The sequence below is a fragment of the Aulonocara stuartgranti genome (genome assembly GCF_965226115.1).
Source record: "Aulonocara stuartgranti genome assembly, chromosome: 11".
In the NCBI taxonomy this organism is placed as follows: Eukaryota; Metazoa; Chordata; class Actinopteri; order Cichliformes; family Cichlidae; genus Aulonocara; species Aulonocara stuartgranti.
In genome coordinates this window covers 16,784,270-16,800,306 of record NC_138947.1, presented here as the reverse complement: position 1 = coordinate 16,800,306, position 16,037 = coordinate 16,784,270, and the positions used below count along the sequence as shown (strand labels likewise).

Sequence of the window (16,037 nt, the reverse complement as noted above, 5' to 3'; positions counted from 1 at the left end):
ACGTTTGTTGGTCAGTTGTGGCACCACAGCTCCAGCAGTGAGATATAACAGTGGGATGGAGTATCATTATTATGACTAACAGTGCAATATGTACAGTTACAGAGCCAGCAAATGGAAGAACATTATAATGCATGTATAATCATGTCCCCAACCACCTGACAAATGTAATTTTAACATTTGCTCCTCTTTTAACTCCGTAAGAAAAATATATGGCTCTTTAGCTGCTAAATGTTCCACTATAATCACCAGTCGGTTTGTCTGCCTGCAGTTTAGCACAAGAAAGGTAGTGCAGTGTGAATTTATCAGATCAAAAAAGCTGTGTGCTTCAGTTTAAAACTACAGCAATGGGAAAGTGAATCAAATGCTATGGACTGTAAAAAACATAAATAAAAAAAAATGTTGATCCGAGGGAGCGGAACTGGGTTATAATTCTCTTTGGATGCTTCACTATGGGCACCATCTTTCATATTACACATTACAGAATTAGAACTGTCATTTACTTTGATCTATTATTGATATAAGTATTGACGAGCACAGCTTTAAGTTTATGATATTGAATCTGTTTTTTGTTTTTCACAGCATCAACATAACTTTCATTTTAGGGTAATGTTCTCCTCATGGACCAAAACAAACTCGCACTGTCATTTGTATAAATCACAGGTCCAGTTTACTGCTGCTATTACATAACAACAGAGGTGGATTTATGCTGGTGAACAACACTTAGCTGTGGAAAAGTTGCTGAGGAAATATATGTGATCATTTGTACCAAATACATATATATGAAATGACTGGAATGGGAGCTTCTGGACTGGATCAGTCACTGATCCAATCCCTAAGAGCAGGAGTTGTATTTATAATAGTGCTTTTATCTGCAGATAAATGTGTCGCTCTGCTTCCCCATTCATGCCATCATCCCTGGAGTGGTTTCAGTTGGCAGAGGTGATGTGTAGCCATCCATCACACGCTTGTTCCAAACAGTGTACATGCACAGCTTGGTGTCAACCCAGTTGACAGTGGGGTCAACCGGGTTGCTGCAGCTTTGGTTGTACCATTGCACACTCTGCAGCTGGTGGTCACACACCATCACACTGCCCATTTTCTTCTGGGGAGAGAACACAACTCTCTATTGGGGCTTTTTACAGGAAACAGATGCAAATAATTTAATTAAAATGAAATCCAAATTATCTGATACTGCAAGAGACAAATGACAAATTAGAGTAAGTGGTGCAACAGAAGTCAAGGGAATGAACATAGCTGTGTGAGTGGCAGCTTCCTGAGGTTCTGGCCATGCTCACCCAGCAGTTATCTGTGACCATGAATGGGCCCCAGTATACAAACTCAGGCAAAGTGTCCATGCAAGTCTGATCATCCACAACAGGTACAGTTATGCTCCTCATGTGGTGAGTGGGCTCATCTGTTTCAGAGGGACACCCTGGATTTCTACCAGGGTGAACAATAACAATGCAGTATTTGTGGTATAATCTATGCCATCTCTTATCAAACAACCTATTTTTTGACAAAAACTTCCTTCATTTTATTCAGAACGTCTACGGATTGCTTCCTATTTTTATGCATTGCCACTTCTCTCACAAAAGCATGAGGTCTAAACCTTGAGTAAATACTATTTTCAAGGTCTACCTCTTTTAATTAGTCCTGATCACTGACTGGGCATTTTGGCAGGCAATTATAAACTCCCCTGATTAAAGAAAGCCATGATTAAAATAGAATGTTCATGCCTTGTTAAAGCAGCGATGACCAGAATAATAATGAGCTTCATAACACATACATTCCCACCTGCTGATGAACCCAACATTCCCCCAAAATATACCCACTGAATTGTGTATCTCTCCAGATTAAGCCCAAATTTTGTGCTTTCTGCTCTGAAGGTACTGCTTGTTCTCTGGTGTACTTATTTTGAAGACAGGTTTACAAAGCTCAAGTAGAATAGAAAGTAAAGAGTTCAGAGAATCACTGAGTTACAAGTTACAGGGACATCACTTGCTCTACACTTGTAAAAGCATACGTCATTTTTTAAAAATTCAGCTTTTTGCATGAAATAGACAGATAAGAAATCACATGATGATTAGGAAGCTTTAAGTGTGTCAGTAGGTGGTTTTTGTGACCTTCAGACAGAAGCTATTTCTTTATTTGATGCTAAGCTGATGTAAGCTGGCTGTTGCTTTATACTAAGTGGACACGCTTAGGAGCTTAAGAGTCTTTTACTGTATATCTTTTCAAGAAGGTAAAAAATACATTTCCCCAAATATTTTCCTGTTTGTCTGAAATCAAAGACACCAGCGGCTGAGAGCTCCTCAGTCTCATATCTTGCTGTGTCTGTTTATGGCAGTTTTTCTTCACTACAGTTTATGGTAACAAGCCATGGGCCTAAAATGAGTACTGTTTACTTTTGAACCAACTGAAACCCTATGTAACATAATATACAGCTACAGAGAGGATTAAACTGTTGCACATCGATTGTATGAGGAGGCTGGATTGAAACAAAGTACTGACACTGTTAATTCATTCACAGATCAGGATCATGTTCCATATATATGAGTCAGATTTGGACACTGAATAGACCAGTGGGGTCTAGCAGCTGGCTTCCCTTCATAGTCTGATTACAGAAAGAAACACCAATTAGTTAATATGTCTTGTTTACCTAATCAAGAGTTCTTATCTCACTCTCAGTAAAAAAGTATATAGAAGCTCACTTCCCAAATTGTTTAAAAAAAGGAAACTCCTGGGACATTTAGCTAAAAAGCATATTTGAGGACCAGATTAAAAGGGGAAAAAACAGCTTATCTGCAGCTATGCTAAATTCTTAATGAGGGATAAAAGCAACAGTATCACTTTTAAATCCACTTACACTGATTTGCGATAGTGGAGCCCTAACCACTGCCATGGCAAGTCTCCCCAGGCAAGCAACAGGTCAGAGAAATAGGCTGCAAATAGGCAGGTTCAGCCAGATGTACAACAACTTAGACTCTGGAGAGTTGAATGGTAGGGACTGTGAATGATCCCAAAGTAACATAAATGTTCTGCTCTGTGCCTTTGTCATGTTCCCCAAGACATGCAGCGGTTTGGTAGGATGTGCAAAGGACAGAAGAGAAAATCCAATTTATTATGCTCAGGCAGACTTCTTAGGCCACTGGTGGCAGGAATAGGCCTGTGACTGAAGAACAGTGAGCTTTAATCAGACATGAACAGCAGGCTGATGAATGTGATTTAATTAAGCAAAATCCCAATTGGGATTTGCAGCAGTTCTGTCAGCATTATTGAGGCTTTCTAACACTGACTACGTAAAACCAAAATGACAAAGCTGAATACAATGACTGATTGACTCATCTGACACAGACAGATTACACGTCCTCTTAAAATTACTTTCCCATTTCATCAAATATAATTGTTTGGTGAAATGCCGCTGAATTCATTCACTGCCATTTCCACATTGGTTTTGAATGACTTCGATTAGTGACGATAATTTCTTAACAAATCCGACCAATAAACCAAAAATTATCTTTTTAATTTTAAGGTTTTATTTGGCAAAATCATTCACTAATAAATATGTGGCTTCACAATCACCCAAGGTTACTATGCAGGATATTTGTCAGATCAATAGACATGGCAGGGTCTAGACAGAGGCTGGGACATCTTGCTGTCCCTCAGGGGAGCTTCTGTAACCCGTCAAAAAGATCAAAGAGAAAATAGAAATGTCCTTTATAATATTTATTCCCTTTATTATAGACACAAAATTGGAAATATCTACCTGTGAGCCTGAATATATGGATATAATGACCACAAGGGAAGATTCATGCTATACATATTCTTTGCAGTTTTCTCCTGTATAGTCTGTAAAGGCACTTTGATCAGTCCTTATTTTATTTTTTTATATATCTGCAAGCTTTTTAGGGTTCAGTTGGAGGAACAGACTGCTTTATCACTTTCCAGCACCACTTCCTGCTCAGCTGTAACCTTTGTAACAATGTTATCAGTTCATTTAGGGTGATATACTTTCCTTCCTGTGCCAATTTGTTGCTTTCCTGAAAACCATAAAAAGACTCTTGCCTGTGGTTTATCACATTTTTTATTCAGATGTAACAGATTCTAGTTACAGTTTTTGTGTTCTTTGGTCAAGTTAATATGTTTTATAACATACAAGACCTGCAGGACAGGCTCTTTTGGCTCAGTGGGCAATATTAAAGCCATTTTTTAAGGTTAGGCCATGCTAAGTGGACTCTATAGCGGTCAGTGGTGTCATAGATAAATGGGAAAAGCTTTTGCAATAGTACAAGAAGTAATAAAAAAAGAAAAAGTAAAAAAAAAAAAAAAAAGACAATACGACTGGATTCCCGCTTCTGTTTATAAATGGAATATTTATCATATCATTTCAAAACCCTTAAAATACTGCATGGCCTCTTGGGAAAACAAAATGTGTTTATAATTTTATTTTGTCCTTTAAGTCTATAAAAAGATATCAGATTTGTTTTATCAGTTAATAACATGATCATGTGTAGATATTTAAAAAAATCTAAAAGATGGAGATCTCACACAGCTTGTTAATGTTTCATGAACTTTGTTTTGTGGAAAAAAATCAACATTCCAGGCAAGCAAATCACTGACTGATGAAATGTGAATGTATGTTTTGCAGACATTATAAAACAGCTTTAGAGGTATTCAATATGGTCAGTGTTATTCAGCTGTCTGATGTTTAATTAATAGGTACAGTTGACTTTTTTTTTTGTTTGACATACAAACATTTGATATGCATTTTAATTATCAATACATGTTTAAAGCAAGTGGAAACAGATTTTTTCCAAATAAAAGCTGGAATTGAAGTTCCTGCATTTGAAGCCACCAGCCAGCCGGGGCCTTTCTGTGAGGAGTTTGCATGTTCTGCCTGTGCCTGCATGAATTCTCATTGAGTACTTCAGCTTCCTTGCACAGTCCAGAGACATGTGTGTTAGGCTAATTGGAGATTGTAAATTCTGCTGGGAATCACTGCTCGTTTCTATGTGTTAATAACCCTGCAATTGACTGGCAACCTGTCCAGACTGTCACCTGCCTTCACCTTATGTCACCTATGATAGGCTGCTCCCATTATGTGAGCCTCAATTGGACAAGAAGGTTAAGAAAACTAATGGATAGAGGAGAAAACACTGCAGAATGCAGCTCCTTTCAAGCTCATCCACTCTGGACAGATCTGTATGCATGTTCAGTTGCAACTCAAGGATCTGAAACCATTATTTTAATATTAATATTTGTCTATTCTTTTTGTTCCAGTGATTATAGTCATTGTAGATGAACCAGGAGCGGTAGTGTTGGATCACTGTAGTCCTTAAAACCCACACAAATGTGTAATTTGTTCTGTGCTTCTCTGATGCAGTTTAGATCCTTTGCAACGACTACACAAGACAAGATTCTTTAAAGCAGATTTTTTTTTGCTTGGTTTGTTTCTGTTGGTAATAGCTTCAGAAGAAGCCGCATGTTGTAGATTTGTGCATTAATTAAAAATCACTTGCTCTTGCATCACTGATTGTCAGTATCCATAAAACAAACTTCAGAGTCTTTGTTGTTTATTCATCTCTGTCAATTTCCCGCCGCTCACATTTTGCATGTTGTTTCTTTTCATCCATTATTAATTACAACAGAAGCCTCTGTTCTTGTGCTGCCTGAGCCGATAAAAGTCTCGTGTCTCACTGCAGATTCGTTCAGACAAAATCACGACCTTTTGCATCACTGAGTTGAAAGATGACACCGATCTTACACAAACAGACGGGGGCAAAATGGGCTGAATTTACTACATCAAACACTTCACAAAAATACCATGTACCAACCACAGACACCTGTTTATGTTTTTTTCAGTATAAATATTTTATTTCAAGATATAACAAACTGAAATTTATTCAGAGATGCCATGGTACTGTGAGGAAATATCAGCATATCAGCAGGTGGTAGCAGATCTTAAAATGCTCCCTTTCTTGTGCTTGCCAAATTCTCATGTCCATTTTCTCATTCCAAGCTCTTAGTTGTTTTTCAAAGGGCTAAAGTCCCCATTGGGTGGTTATCATTATTTACCTCCAATGCAGTGGATTGAGAAAGTGCTACAAAATGCACCTCGTCCATTGTGTTAGAGAGTTTGACACTTGCGTGTGGGGAGAGTATCGCCAAGGACAGAATGTAAAATGAATTCTGAACCTTTCTTGTGTAGGTTGAAAGTCCTTACACAACCATGTAACGTTGTGGAGGTCATTGGATAACTTTTTTTTCACTATTAATGGTGAAAAATATGGTAAAGCTGGTCCTGTGCAATGCCAAGATAGGTGCTCATAATGTTGGAAGTTTCAGTGTAAAGATTCCTGTGGTAAAAACACAGAATGAGAGCAGTTATAGATTAAAATGAAAGTTTTTTTGAATTCATCTTAATATCAAAATGTCTTACTTTGCCTTCTCCTCCAGCTTCAGGCCTTTGATCTGTTCCAGGTAATCACTGGCAGTGTTGACCGCACCTGCATAATAGGACTTGACAGTATCTGTTATTTTTGTGATGGTCCCTTGCTCTTCCTCATCAACCTGCCTCGGCACACGGAAGCTTTCAGCACCTATGCAAAAACAGGCCACATTAGTTAGAGGGTTAAAGACACGAGAGGCAAAAAAGACAGAGAAGAAGAAAAGTCTTTCACCCTAATGTCTTCACTTAAAACAAAACTTCATTTCCTGCTAAAGATGGTATGTCAATGCATTCAATAGCTTTTCTATATCAGAATATGTGATGTGAATTTCAGTTTTAACCAAAATGAAAAACAAAAACATATCATTTAGTCATCTGGTTTGTATCCATTTTCTTGAACTGAATGTGCTCATTATTACTCTGTAGAGATCTCGCTTATGTTACAAACAGGTTAGGATTGAAAAGCTTAAAGTTTTATTATCACTGATTCATAAAAACCTCCTGGTATATTATATATTTGTGTTGTTGGTTTTACTCTCTGAGGACAAACTTACTGAGTGCAAAAAGTGCAACAAGCACAGTGATGACCAGCAGCTTATTCATGGTCCTTGGATCTGTGAGGAAAAAAAACATTTGAAGCTTCCTTCTTTCCATCCACTAGGGTGAGACATTGTCCAAGATTTACCCACTCATCCAGCCGATGTGTTTGTTACATTAACTGTGCATATATGTTGTTTTAGTCCACTTCTAACATTAAAACACAGAAGATCTCCCCAAATCTCCCAAACGGTTAGGTCATCTTTTGGCTTTTTCTCATATACAGTGAAACAGCATGCATCTATTTTAAAACTGCTCAGTAAATGAATCAAAAGTGTTGGTACTCACTCTATTCCTCTTCAGAAGTGACTGTGAAAAGAAAAAAAGTAAGAGGTAGTGCCGGCCCAGCTTGTTTATATAGGAGTGTAAAAGTGGTGACTTGTTGCTCTCAGAGCCAAAGTGCACTCTGTGGGAGATAAACCTGGACTGCTGTCAGCTGTGCGTTTTTTTGGAGTGGTTCATCATTGTGTCTTGATAAAGCAGATATTGGGATAATGCAAATACAAGGATAGTGAATAAAGCATGACAAGGTACTTATAACAGTGGTAGCACAGCTGTGGTTAGGAGTGACTTTCATAGTATAGACTGAAAACAGCATTGTAGAAGAATACTGACAAATAAATGTGGCCCAGTCAATTCTTTTCCATTGATAAGGTCAGTATCAGCAGACTGTTACTCCTTGCGCTGTTCACAGTCTACATAAGGAGGCACTTTAGATTTGTATAACAAGACTCAGTCATTCATGACACACTGCAACAGTCCCAAGTCCTTTTAAAATGGTCCAAAGTCTAAAGTGTGCTGAACACGTCACCCACACTGATTCTGGTTATGAAACAGTTAGGCCGCATTAATGAATATATGGTGTTGCATTGAAAACTCTTAAGAATTTATTTATTTTAGGTTTTTTTTAGAACAAAAAACAATCTCTTTCCACTCGTCTCTTCAAAAACCTTCAGGAAAGGAGAAGTTTGGTCACAGTTACATGCGGAAAACATTGAATCCCCGTCTTGATTCTTCTCAATTTGAAATGAAAATACAAGTCTAAAGCCGGCTGTTCATGTTATGTTGTTTTGTTCTCATGTGCTCTTTATTTCCTGTTTTCCCTAATAATTATAACATAATTATAATATTCATTCTTGAGACAAAATCTGTCTTTTTAGCCTTGAGGCTGTGGTTATATATTAAAGTAAATATTGTGGCTCTGGGTAATAAGTGACAGTTTCTTGCTTGCCATCGGTGAACATTTGGTGAACAGAATTCAGAGTCCAGACAGCTTTGTCAATATCAGTCACATGCTTCTTTTTTTTTTTTTTTTGTTTTTTAGCCAGAGTAAAAACAATTTTATGAGGAAACAATTTCAAATAAAATTCTGACCTACGGAAATATTTGTGAGATGTTTAGATCTCTTTTTGGAGAAGACAGAATTTGCCAGAATTCACGAGGGGACAGGTCTAAAAACATTTCAGTTTGTGCTGGGAATAATTGTTAATGTGACAAAAAAAACTGTTTTATCTCTTTTATTTGTTGGAGTTAAGAGCTTTCTCCTGCGATGTCTACATGTTGATGGAGGCCTAAGTAAACATTCAATCCAATCATGTGTTCCAGTCTCACATGTCATGTTGTGTGCGACCCCAAGAACTCAGGTCAGTTGAGTGCAGCTGTGGGCAGCAGTGGGGTTCAAACTGTTTGAGAATTTGCACTTTTGATTCAATCCAACTGAATAAACGCTGTGATGGCTCATCTCGGCATGGTTATTGCTGTAGCTGAAAATAACGTTGGTGTATCATTGCATTATAAATTCAATCAGTGATTTCTGCTATCATGCCGTGAACGCAGGAAGAGTATTTGTTTGCTGCTCATATGAGTAGAATAAGGCAGATATTCCACATGTTCTTGCAAAGTGCTATTCAACAGGAAACCTGTATCAATATTCAAATTATGGAAAGTTAATTCAAATAAAAACGTCTGAGATTATTGTACAGTTCTCTTTAGTAATTTTAGGTTAACAATCAATTTATGTAAAGATACAAAAGACACATTAATAATGTGTTTTCAGTATTTCTGGCACTAAAAAAAGTTTTCATATGGGATTATACAAATTCACTACTCAGGGGACAGAGTTTGACTTATTTCAGGGTATTAATGATATTATTAGCTTGTGTTTAAAGCACCAGCTTTTCATTATATTTCCAGTTTTATCAAGGGGACAGCTCACTGCAAAACCACAGTGAGTAAAAAATAAACCCATGGTGTTTAATTGAGTTTTCTTTTTAAATTTATGTTGTAATAAATAATGTGTTTTCTTCATAATTAAAAGTATGAAATGTATGAAAAAAACTCTATACATACTTTAAAAGATACATTAGAAGATTATGAAATAACAGAATTATCAAAGCCTAGAACTTTTTCCTTGTATTATAACAGGAGAGGATCTGAGTGTATATGAAGAAACATATTTCACAGAGTTTTCACTTCATTTTATTGAACACGCCCACATTACATACACAGTCACACACAAACTCTGGTTAGTGTTTCAAACATAAAATACTGTACATGCACAATTTGCATATGTGGTGTTGACATGTTTTTCATGGTTTTAACTCTGCATGTTTGGACAAGTATTTTGATTTAAAAGAGGCAAAGAATAGTATTTGTATTCTTCTTCTCCGGTGTAGTTACTATGACCTATCATCTAACAAGGGCTGCTGAGAGGCAGTTTGCTCCAGTTGGTCTTCTTTACTCAGCGGGCAGGACTTCGTCCAGGACTGATTTAGCGTGGTCAATGCCCCTGCCCAGGGTGATGCCAATGTGGGGGCGCAGGTAGTGTTCATAGACACCCAGTGCTGCTGTACGAGCCTTGTCCACTAAGGGAATTGCTTCCTGACCGATAGCACTGATGAAAAGAGGAAAAATGGATGATTTTAAAAGTATCCATGATTAAAGAATTTACCAAATAAATCAACAAAACCATAAAAACTGTCTGTATGTGTTTGTGCTGAAATTGCGAAATCTAAACGTTAATTAAGTAGCATCTAATAGCAAATTATGTTTCAAGTAATGACATTAGCAGCTTACAAAGGTTTATTTTCTTTTGGAGCCGCCTGTGAAACATTAAGCGTTACTAGGATAGTTATAGGTGAAAACTTACGAGGCAACTTTCACAAAGGCTTGGTACTCAGGCTTGCTCTGCAGATTTTCAGCAAATTCCCTGACATCCTGTGAACGCTCATTGTCACGTAAGCCCTCCACAACGGGAGTGGCAGCAGCGTGCACCTTGTTGTAAAAATTCATCAGTCTCTTCATGAATGTGGCTTTGTGGGTGTTATATAACTCAACCATTTCTGGCGATGGTTCGGGAAGTGCACACAGGCTCATAGAGACTGGAAGGCAACAGAGTTGAGATTTTTAGAGAGAGAGATGAGAACTAGTACTATTAAAACAGTTGCAAGTAAATTCAATAATTACTGGTGTATACACATGTTAAAAAGAGACAACAAAAAAGATTAATTGTTGCACTGGGAAATTTCACTAAACTGTTTGGGGGTTAGTGTGTAAATTTTTATTTAAAAGCCAAATAAAAACTGTCCCACATATCTTGGCACCTCACTCTCAGTATCAGAGTTCCTTGGTCAGTATTTACATTTGAAATTTTTCTGCTACAGCAGCTCACTATATTATAAAATTAAGCACTTGTGTTGCATGTCAGCTACATATGCAATATTGCAATATTCATCCATGGCGCAGTGTTCATTAAATCCCTGAGTGCAATAAAAGCATGTTAGACTGGGCCAATCAAACATCATTAAAAACAGTCACATCAAACTCAATTTAACTTAACTGTTACAGAACATTTAAGGTTTACAGGGTGACTTACCCTGCAGCACCAAGATCAGTGCAAAAACATATTTTGCATTCATTTCTGAAAGACAAAAGAAGAAAAAGCAAATGAAATTCACATTTCAACTTATTGAATTGTTTTCATATTTTATCAACTTAAGATCATGAACAAGGTGATTAAATTGCTAACATTTAAAGCAAAACTGCATTTCCTAAATATTTCACGAAAAGCTGTTTTAGTGAAATCTACTCTGTAGTTGCAGAAGAGAAGCTGCAAGGGCAGCTGCAGGAAGAAAAAGGGATTACCTGCTGTTGCGTTGGATGCACAGATCCGAGAAGTGACAGTCTTCTCTCAAACCGAGTTGTCTGTAACTCAGAGCGCACATCTGGACAGGAAGATATAGGGGGGGACTGCAAACAAACGTCATCTGATGAGCATACACACACATGCTTGCATGCACATGCACGCAAACACACACACACATACACCTACACAAAGTCCAGTGTATGTGACATTCTTTAAATACAGAATGTGGAAATATGGCTTAGTTGTTATGTAATCTTTCTGAAATGTACGTTTATCCTTATCCATATGGCAGGATGCACTGTGGCACTGTGGAAGTTGCATGTTTGCAGAATGTCATAACAATTACACCTCATTTTATAGAAAAAACTAAAGCAGCTCGTGTGTCTGTATCTGTTATGACAAAAGATAATGTTAACTGTATCGGCTCTTGATAATCAGCACTTTTTTAACAGCAGATTTTATAGTGTGTACTCAGATATTGGTGTCAAATGGTCAACAGGTCAAACATTCAGAACCTGCCCCAACGCATTGTACTGAGCAATGGCTGCTGGGCATTCTGCCCTCACCTTTCACCCTAATACCCTGCCAGCAATGTGATCAGTTCTCTTTTCAATAGTGTTTTAAAAAGGTTTCTCCTCTGTATATCTTCATCTCACTGTTTTCTTTTTCTTTTTAACCTTATTTTTCACATATCCACATGCATCCATTTAATGCTTGAGATTTGTTTTACTTGTCGATTAATGCACCTGTGTGTGACTTGTACTCACGTAATCAAGAAGACAAGCTTTTCAGCTTCGATTAAAACCAAAACCAAAATGTTGGTTAATCGGATTCAGTTGGTGTGCTCTTTGTTTAATAACAACCAAACAAATACAAAAACTCTAAAACCTGCAGCAGAGGCAAACAGATATGTTGTACGGATATTTATTAACAACTCATTTGATTTTTTTATGCATCATACATTAGTACAAGCCTAATGATAAACATTAAATTATGATCACTTCAGCAGTAAAGCCATGACGTTTAGTAAGAATACTGATTTACTCAGTTGAGTGAGTTAATCAACTTGAGTTGTGTTAAACGGTGTGTAGTGGCCGATGGTAGTCTGAATCCTCTCCCACACTGAGCTTTTGACACCAGAGGCCCATTCAACATAGCTGTCAGTCACCGGTTGAATGTGGTCTTCATAATAAGCACCAGCAAAGCCTTGTGTTAGTGCCCCAAGCGCCAGGATTTTATTTTTGGCTGCCCTGTGAGATAAAAGCAGCAAAGTACATATAATACACAAATAAATATGTTATTGTGCAAACATTTTGACACAATAAGTGAAATCAAACTAAATATTTTAACAATTCTGATAATTTACTGATCATTTACAAAGAGTTCTAGTCTGAACTTATGAATGAACTGCATTCAGTGGTCAACAGGGTTTTTTTTTCTGAAATACCTGACCCTCTCTGCCAGCTTCTGCAGCAGTCCTGGTGAGTCAGGTTCTTTTGTGGGCTCTATTTGGGCCAGAAGTGGCCCACATGCTGCAAAGAAAGATGCTTGTCAGTCAATTAGAACAAAACAAAACGTGATCAGAAATGACAGAATCAATACTGAAGATAGTATAAAGTCATACCTTGCATTAGTAAGAAAAGACTGAAAAGAAGTGCTTTCGTATGGGGCTGTCATGGAGAATTAAAAAAAAAACATACATCATAACACTTCATGATATTGTTATTAATATAACAGAACTCTTTGTCCGCACAGTCCATATGCAGTTCACATTGGATGCAAAAACAACAAAGTTCTCAGCAGATTATATCAAAACATACTGGTTCTTTGTCTTTGACAGCTACAAGAAAAACACAGATTTCAAAAATTTGTCAGTTTGTGCATTGTCATTAAAACTACCATGATCAAAAGAATATATTTTACCATTTCCTCTGGCTCTGGTCAGCAGGAGTTAAATGAACCAAATGTTATCTAGCCACTTTATTTGTATTTGGTAACCTTGGCAATGTGAACATTGGTCCTGATCGGATGATCATTCATCAGGTTTTTTTTTTTCTTTGATTCACCGGTAGCAAATCAACAAGTCTTATTATGGTTTTATTTTCTCCCTAATTTGACTTTGAAAAGTTTTGTTGTCTTAGCTAAAAAAAAAACACTCACATCTGACAGGGCATTCAAAGACATTTGAGTTAAGTTTTAGTTGAGGTAGTTAGTTTTATACCTTTTTGAAAGATGGAACTTTTACTTGTTTAGGAAAAATTGGTTTAATCCATTTAACACAGATCTACCATTTACAATGTGTTATGATTTGTCTTTCATGTTAAGTATCACTGTGTTACAATATGAATGTTAGTAAAATCTAATTTTTTAAAATAAAGTCCCAAACTCTTGGGATCTTTTACTAATCAACCAAAGCTGAGTTCCACCACTGAGCAAATACACTTTGGTTTAGGTATCTCTATTTTTGGCAGACGTTGATATGCGCTGTATTTACAGAGAAGTCAAAGTCTGTCTTACAGCACCACAGATTTTAAGTAAAAATCTGGAGCAAACATTTTCAGCTAAGCGAAGCATTTCTGTGGGCAGAGTCCACCATAAAATTGATTTTGTGTCGCAGTCCTCAGAGTCTGCTCTTCCATATGGAAACAGCTCAGCACTAATGTTCAGATTATGTTTCATAAGAGCACTGTACTCACAAACCTGGTCTTGCAGCTGTCTAAATATGCTGGATCAAAATTCTGTTGCCCTTGTCTTTAAACTGCTTTATGTTAAACATCTGGACAGTACAAAGAAAACATTGTGTATGTGTGTCCCTGAAAAGGCTGCAACTTAGCAAAAAAACAGAAGAAAAACTATTACAATGCAGAAAATGCCTGTTCATAAGGTACACCAAGATAAAAGTGATGTATAAACAGCGTTGCAAAAGATCTCACCTTCAAGAACATCAAAGCTTTGAAACTTTACCTGACATTACCTTAAAGTGAAACTAATTTCACAACAATTTCAAACAGGTGATATCAATTGCGTGCCCATGTCTGCACCAGCAGCTGACCTCTGTCAGGTTGTTCTCTTCAGGGAAACAGAAATCAATGAACTGGAACAACTTGCTGATTATTAACTCATCATAAACAGTGGCTTTATCCCAGGTGTTGTGAAATGCACAAAGCCATGTTGGCACTTGACCTTTGCTTCAAATTACTGACACAAATGGATTAATATCTATTAGATGTTACTTGGTAGCCTTTGAAAAAACTAGTCAGATTTTTAGTGGCCATTGGTAGACAAATACATAATTCTCCAAATTTACTTAGACATTCCACATATGTTAATAGTAGGTAATTAAAGAAGTTCATATAACAGTGTTTAGGCCTGGATTCTGGAAGTACTTCAAAGGTGGTTCACAGACCTTTTGTTGTTTTTAGAGTGGACAAAATTGGAATAGCGTAGTTATGTGTTTCTATAAAAAACAAAAATAATCTGAGCAGACACTTTGAAATGATGTATCAAAACAATATTGCCTTTAGTCACTTGATACTCCAACCAGTTTTTTTTTTCATTTATCTATTTATTTATTTTAATCAAGTTGACAGTCTCTGGCACTTGATTGAGATATATTTTAGATAAACAGGGCACGGTGGTTAGCACTGTTGCTGCACAGCAAGAAGGTCCTGAGTTCAATTCCACCCTCAGGCCGGGGTCTTTCTGTGTGGAGTTTGCATGTTCTCCCTGTGTTTGCTTGGGTTCCCTCCGGGTACTCCGGCATCCTCCCACCGTCCAAAGACATGCAGTTTGTGGGGTTCGGTTAATTGATTAATCCAAATTGCCCATAGGTGTGAATGCGGGAGTGAATGTGAGCGTGGCTGGTTGTCTGTCTCTGTGTTACCCTGTGAAAGACTGGCGAACTGTCCAGGGTGTACCCCGCCTCTCGCCCTATGACAGCTGGGATAGGTTCCAGCGCCCCCCGCGACCCTGAAAAGGATAAGCGGAAGTTAATGGATAGATGGATGGAAAATAAATAGAGTGTGAGCAATAATCCATCTATGTATCCATCCATCCATCCATCCATTTTCTTCTCCTTATCCGGGGGCAGCAGCCTAAGCAGAGAAGCCCAGACCTCCCTCTTCCCTTGCTTGTCCAGGGGAGTACCAAGGAACAATGTTCTCAGTTCCCAGACCAGCCAAAAGATACAATCTCCAGCGTGTCCTGGGTCGGCTCCGGGGCCTCCTGCCGGTGGGACATGCCCAGAACACCTCACCCAGGAGGCACCCAAGGGGAATTCTTGTCAGATGCCCGAAACACCCCAACCAACTCCTTTTAATGTGGAGGAGTAGCAGCTCGGAATCCACTCCCTAATGAAGTAGAGATCCTTACCCAATCACTAATGGAGGGGACAGCCAACCTTGGGAAAAAGCTCATTTCTGCCGCTTGTATGTAAATCTGAGCAATAAATCACAACTCTGAAATCAATTTAATTTGTAAATCATACGTACAAATTGCTATTTGATTTAAGTTTTAATTGCTAATAAATTTTTAAAAATGTAATAATAATAATAATAATAATAATAAATAATAATTTCATCTGTTAAAATGAATCACACCTCTCAGGTTGTTATTGATTTTCCATGGAGTTTAAGCAACAAGTGAGAGTTTAAAAACTTCAATCCAGTTAGGATCCAAAGGTGTGCAAAGCATATGGATGGTCTTCTGTAATAGACAGGAAGCATTTAATTAGTGCTTAAATTTATTACAGAATTTCCTAGGGCAAGGATAGCTCAGTTGAGTGGTGGTCCCATAATCGGAAGATCGGTGGATCAAATGCACTAATCGGCTACCCTGAGGTACCGTCCT

At 37.6% G+C, this 16,037-nt stretch overlaps 2 protein-coding genes and 1 long non-coding RNA gene across 3 annotated transcripts; all 3 read right to left on the bottom strand.

The window, feature by feature from the left end:
• Positions 1-5,880: 5,880 nt before the first annotated feature.
• On the bottom strand, positions 5,881-7,394 carry apoc2 (apolipoprotein C-II). Its single transcript, XM_082552822.1, has 4 exons — positions 7,334-7,394; positions 7,003-7,062; positions 6,440-6,599; positions 5,881-6,356 (listed from the first exon to the last, which is right to left on the bottom strand). Exons 2-4 carry the CDS (start codon positions 7,049-7,051, stop codon positions 6,272-6,274), a joined length of 294 nt encoding a protein of 97 aa, XP_082408948.1. The 5' UTR covers positions 7,052-7,062; positions 7,334-7,394; the 3' UTR covers positions 5,881-6,271.
• A 2,117-nt stretch (positions 7,395-9,511) lies between these two features.
• On the bottom strand, positions 9,512-11,262 carry apoa2 (apolipoprotein A-II). Its single transcript, XM_082552711.1, has 4 exons — positions 11,189-11,262; positions 10,920-10,964; positions 10,194-10,425; positions 9,512-9,938 (listed from the first exon to the last, which is right to left on the bottom strand). Exons 2-4 carry the CDS (start codon positions 10,960-10,962, stop codon positions 9,782-9,784), a joined length of 432 nt encoding a protein of 143 aa, XP_082408837.1. The 5' UTR covers positions 10,963-10,964; positions 11,189-11,262; the 3' UTR covers positions 9,512-9,781.
• Positions 11,263-12,051: 789 nt separating this feature from the next.
• LOC309717685 lies at positions 12,052-13,141 on the bottom strand. Its single transcript, XR_014279789.1, has 4 exons — positions 13,113-13,141; positions 12,814-12,859; positions 12,637-12,721; positions 12,052-12,439 (listed from the first exon to the last, which is right to left on the bottom strand). It is a non-coding gene; the product is annotated as an uncharacterized lncRNA (long non-coding RNA).
• Positions 13,142-16,037: the final 2,896 nt, after the last annotated feature.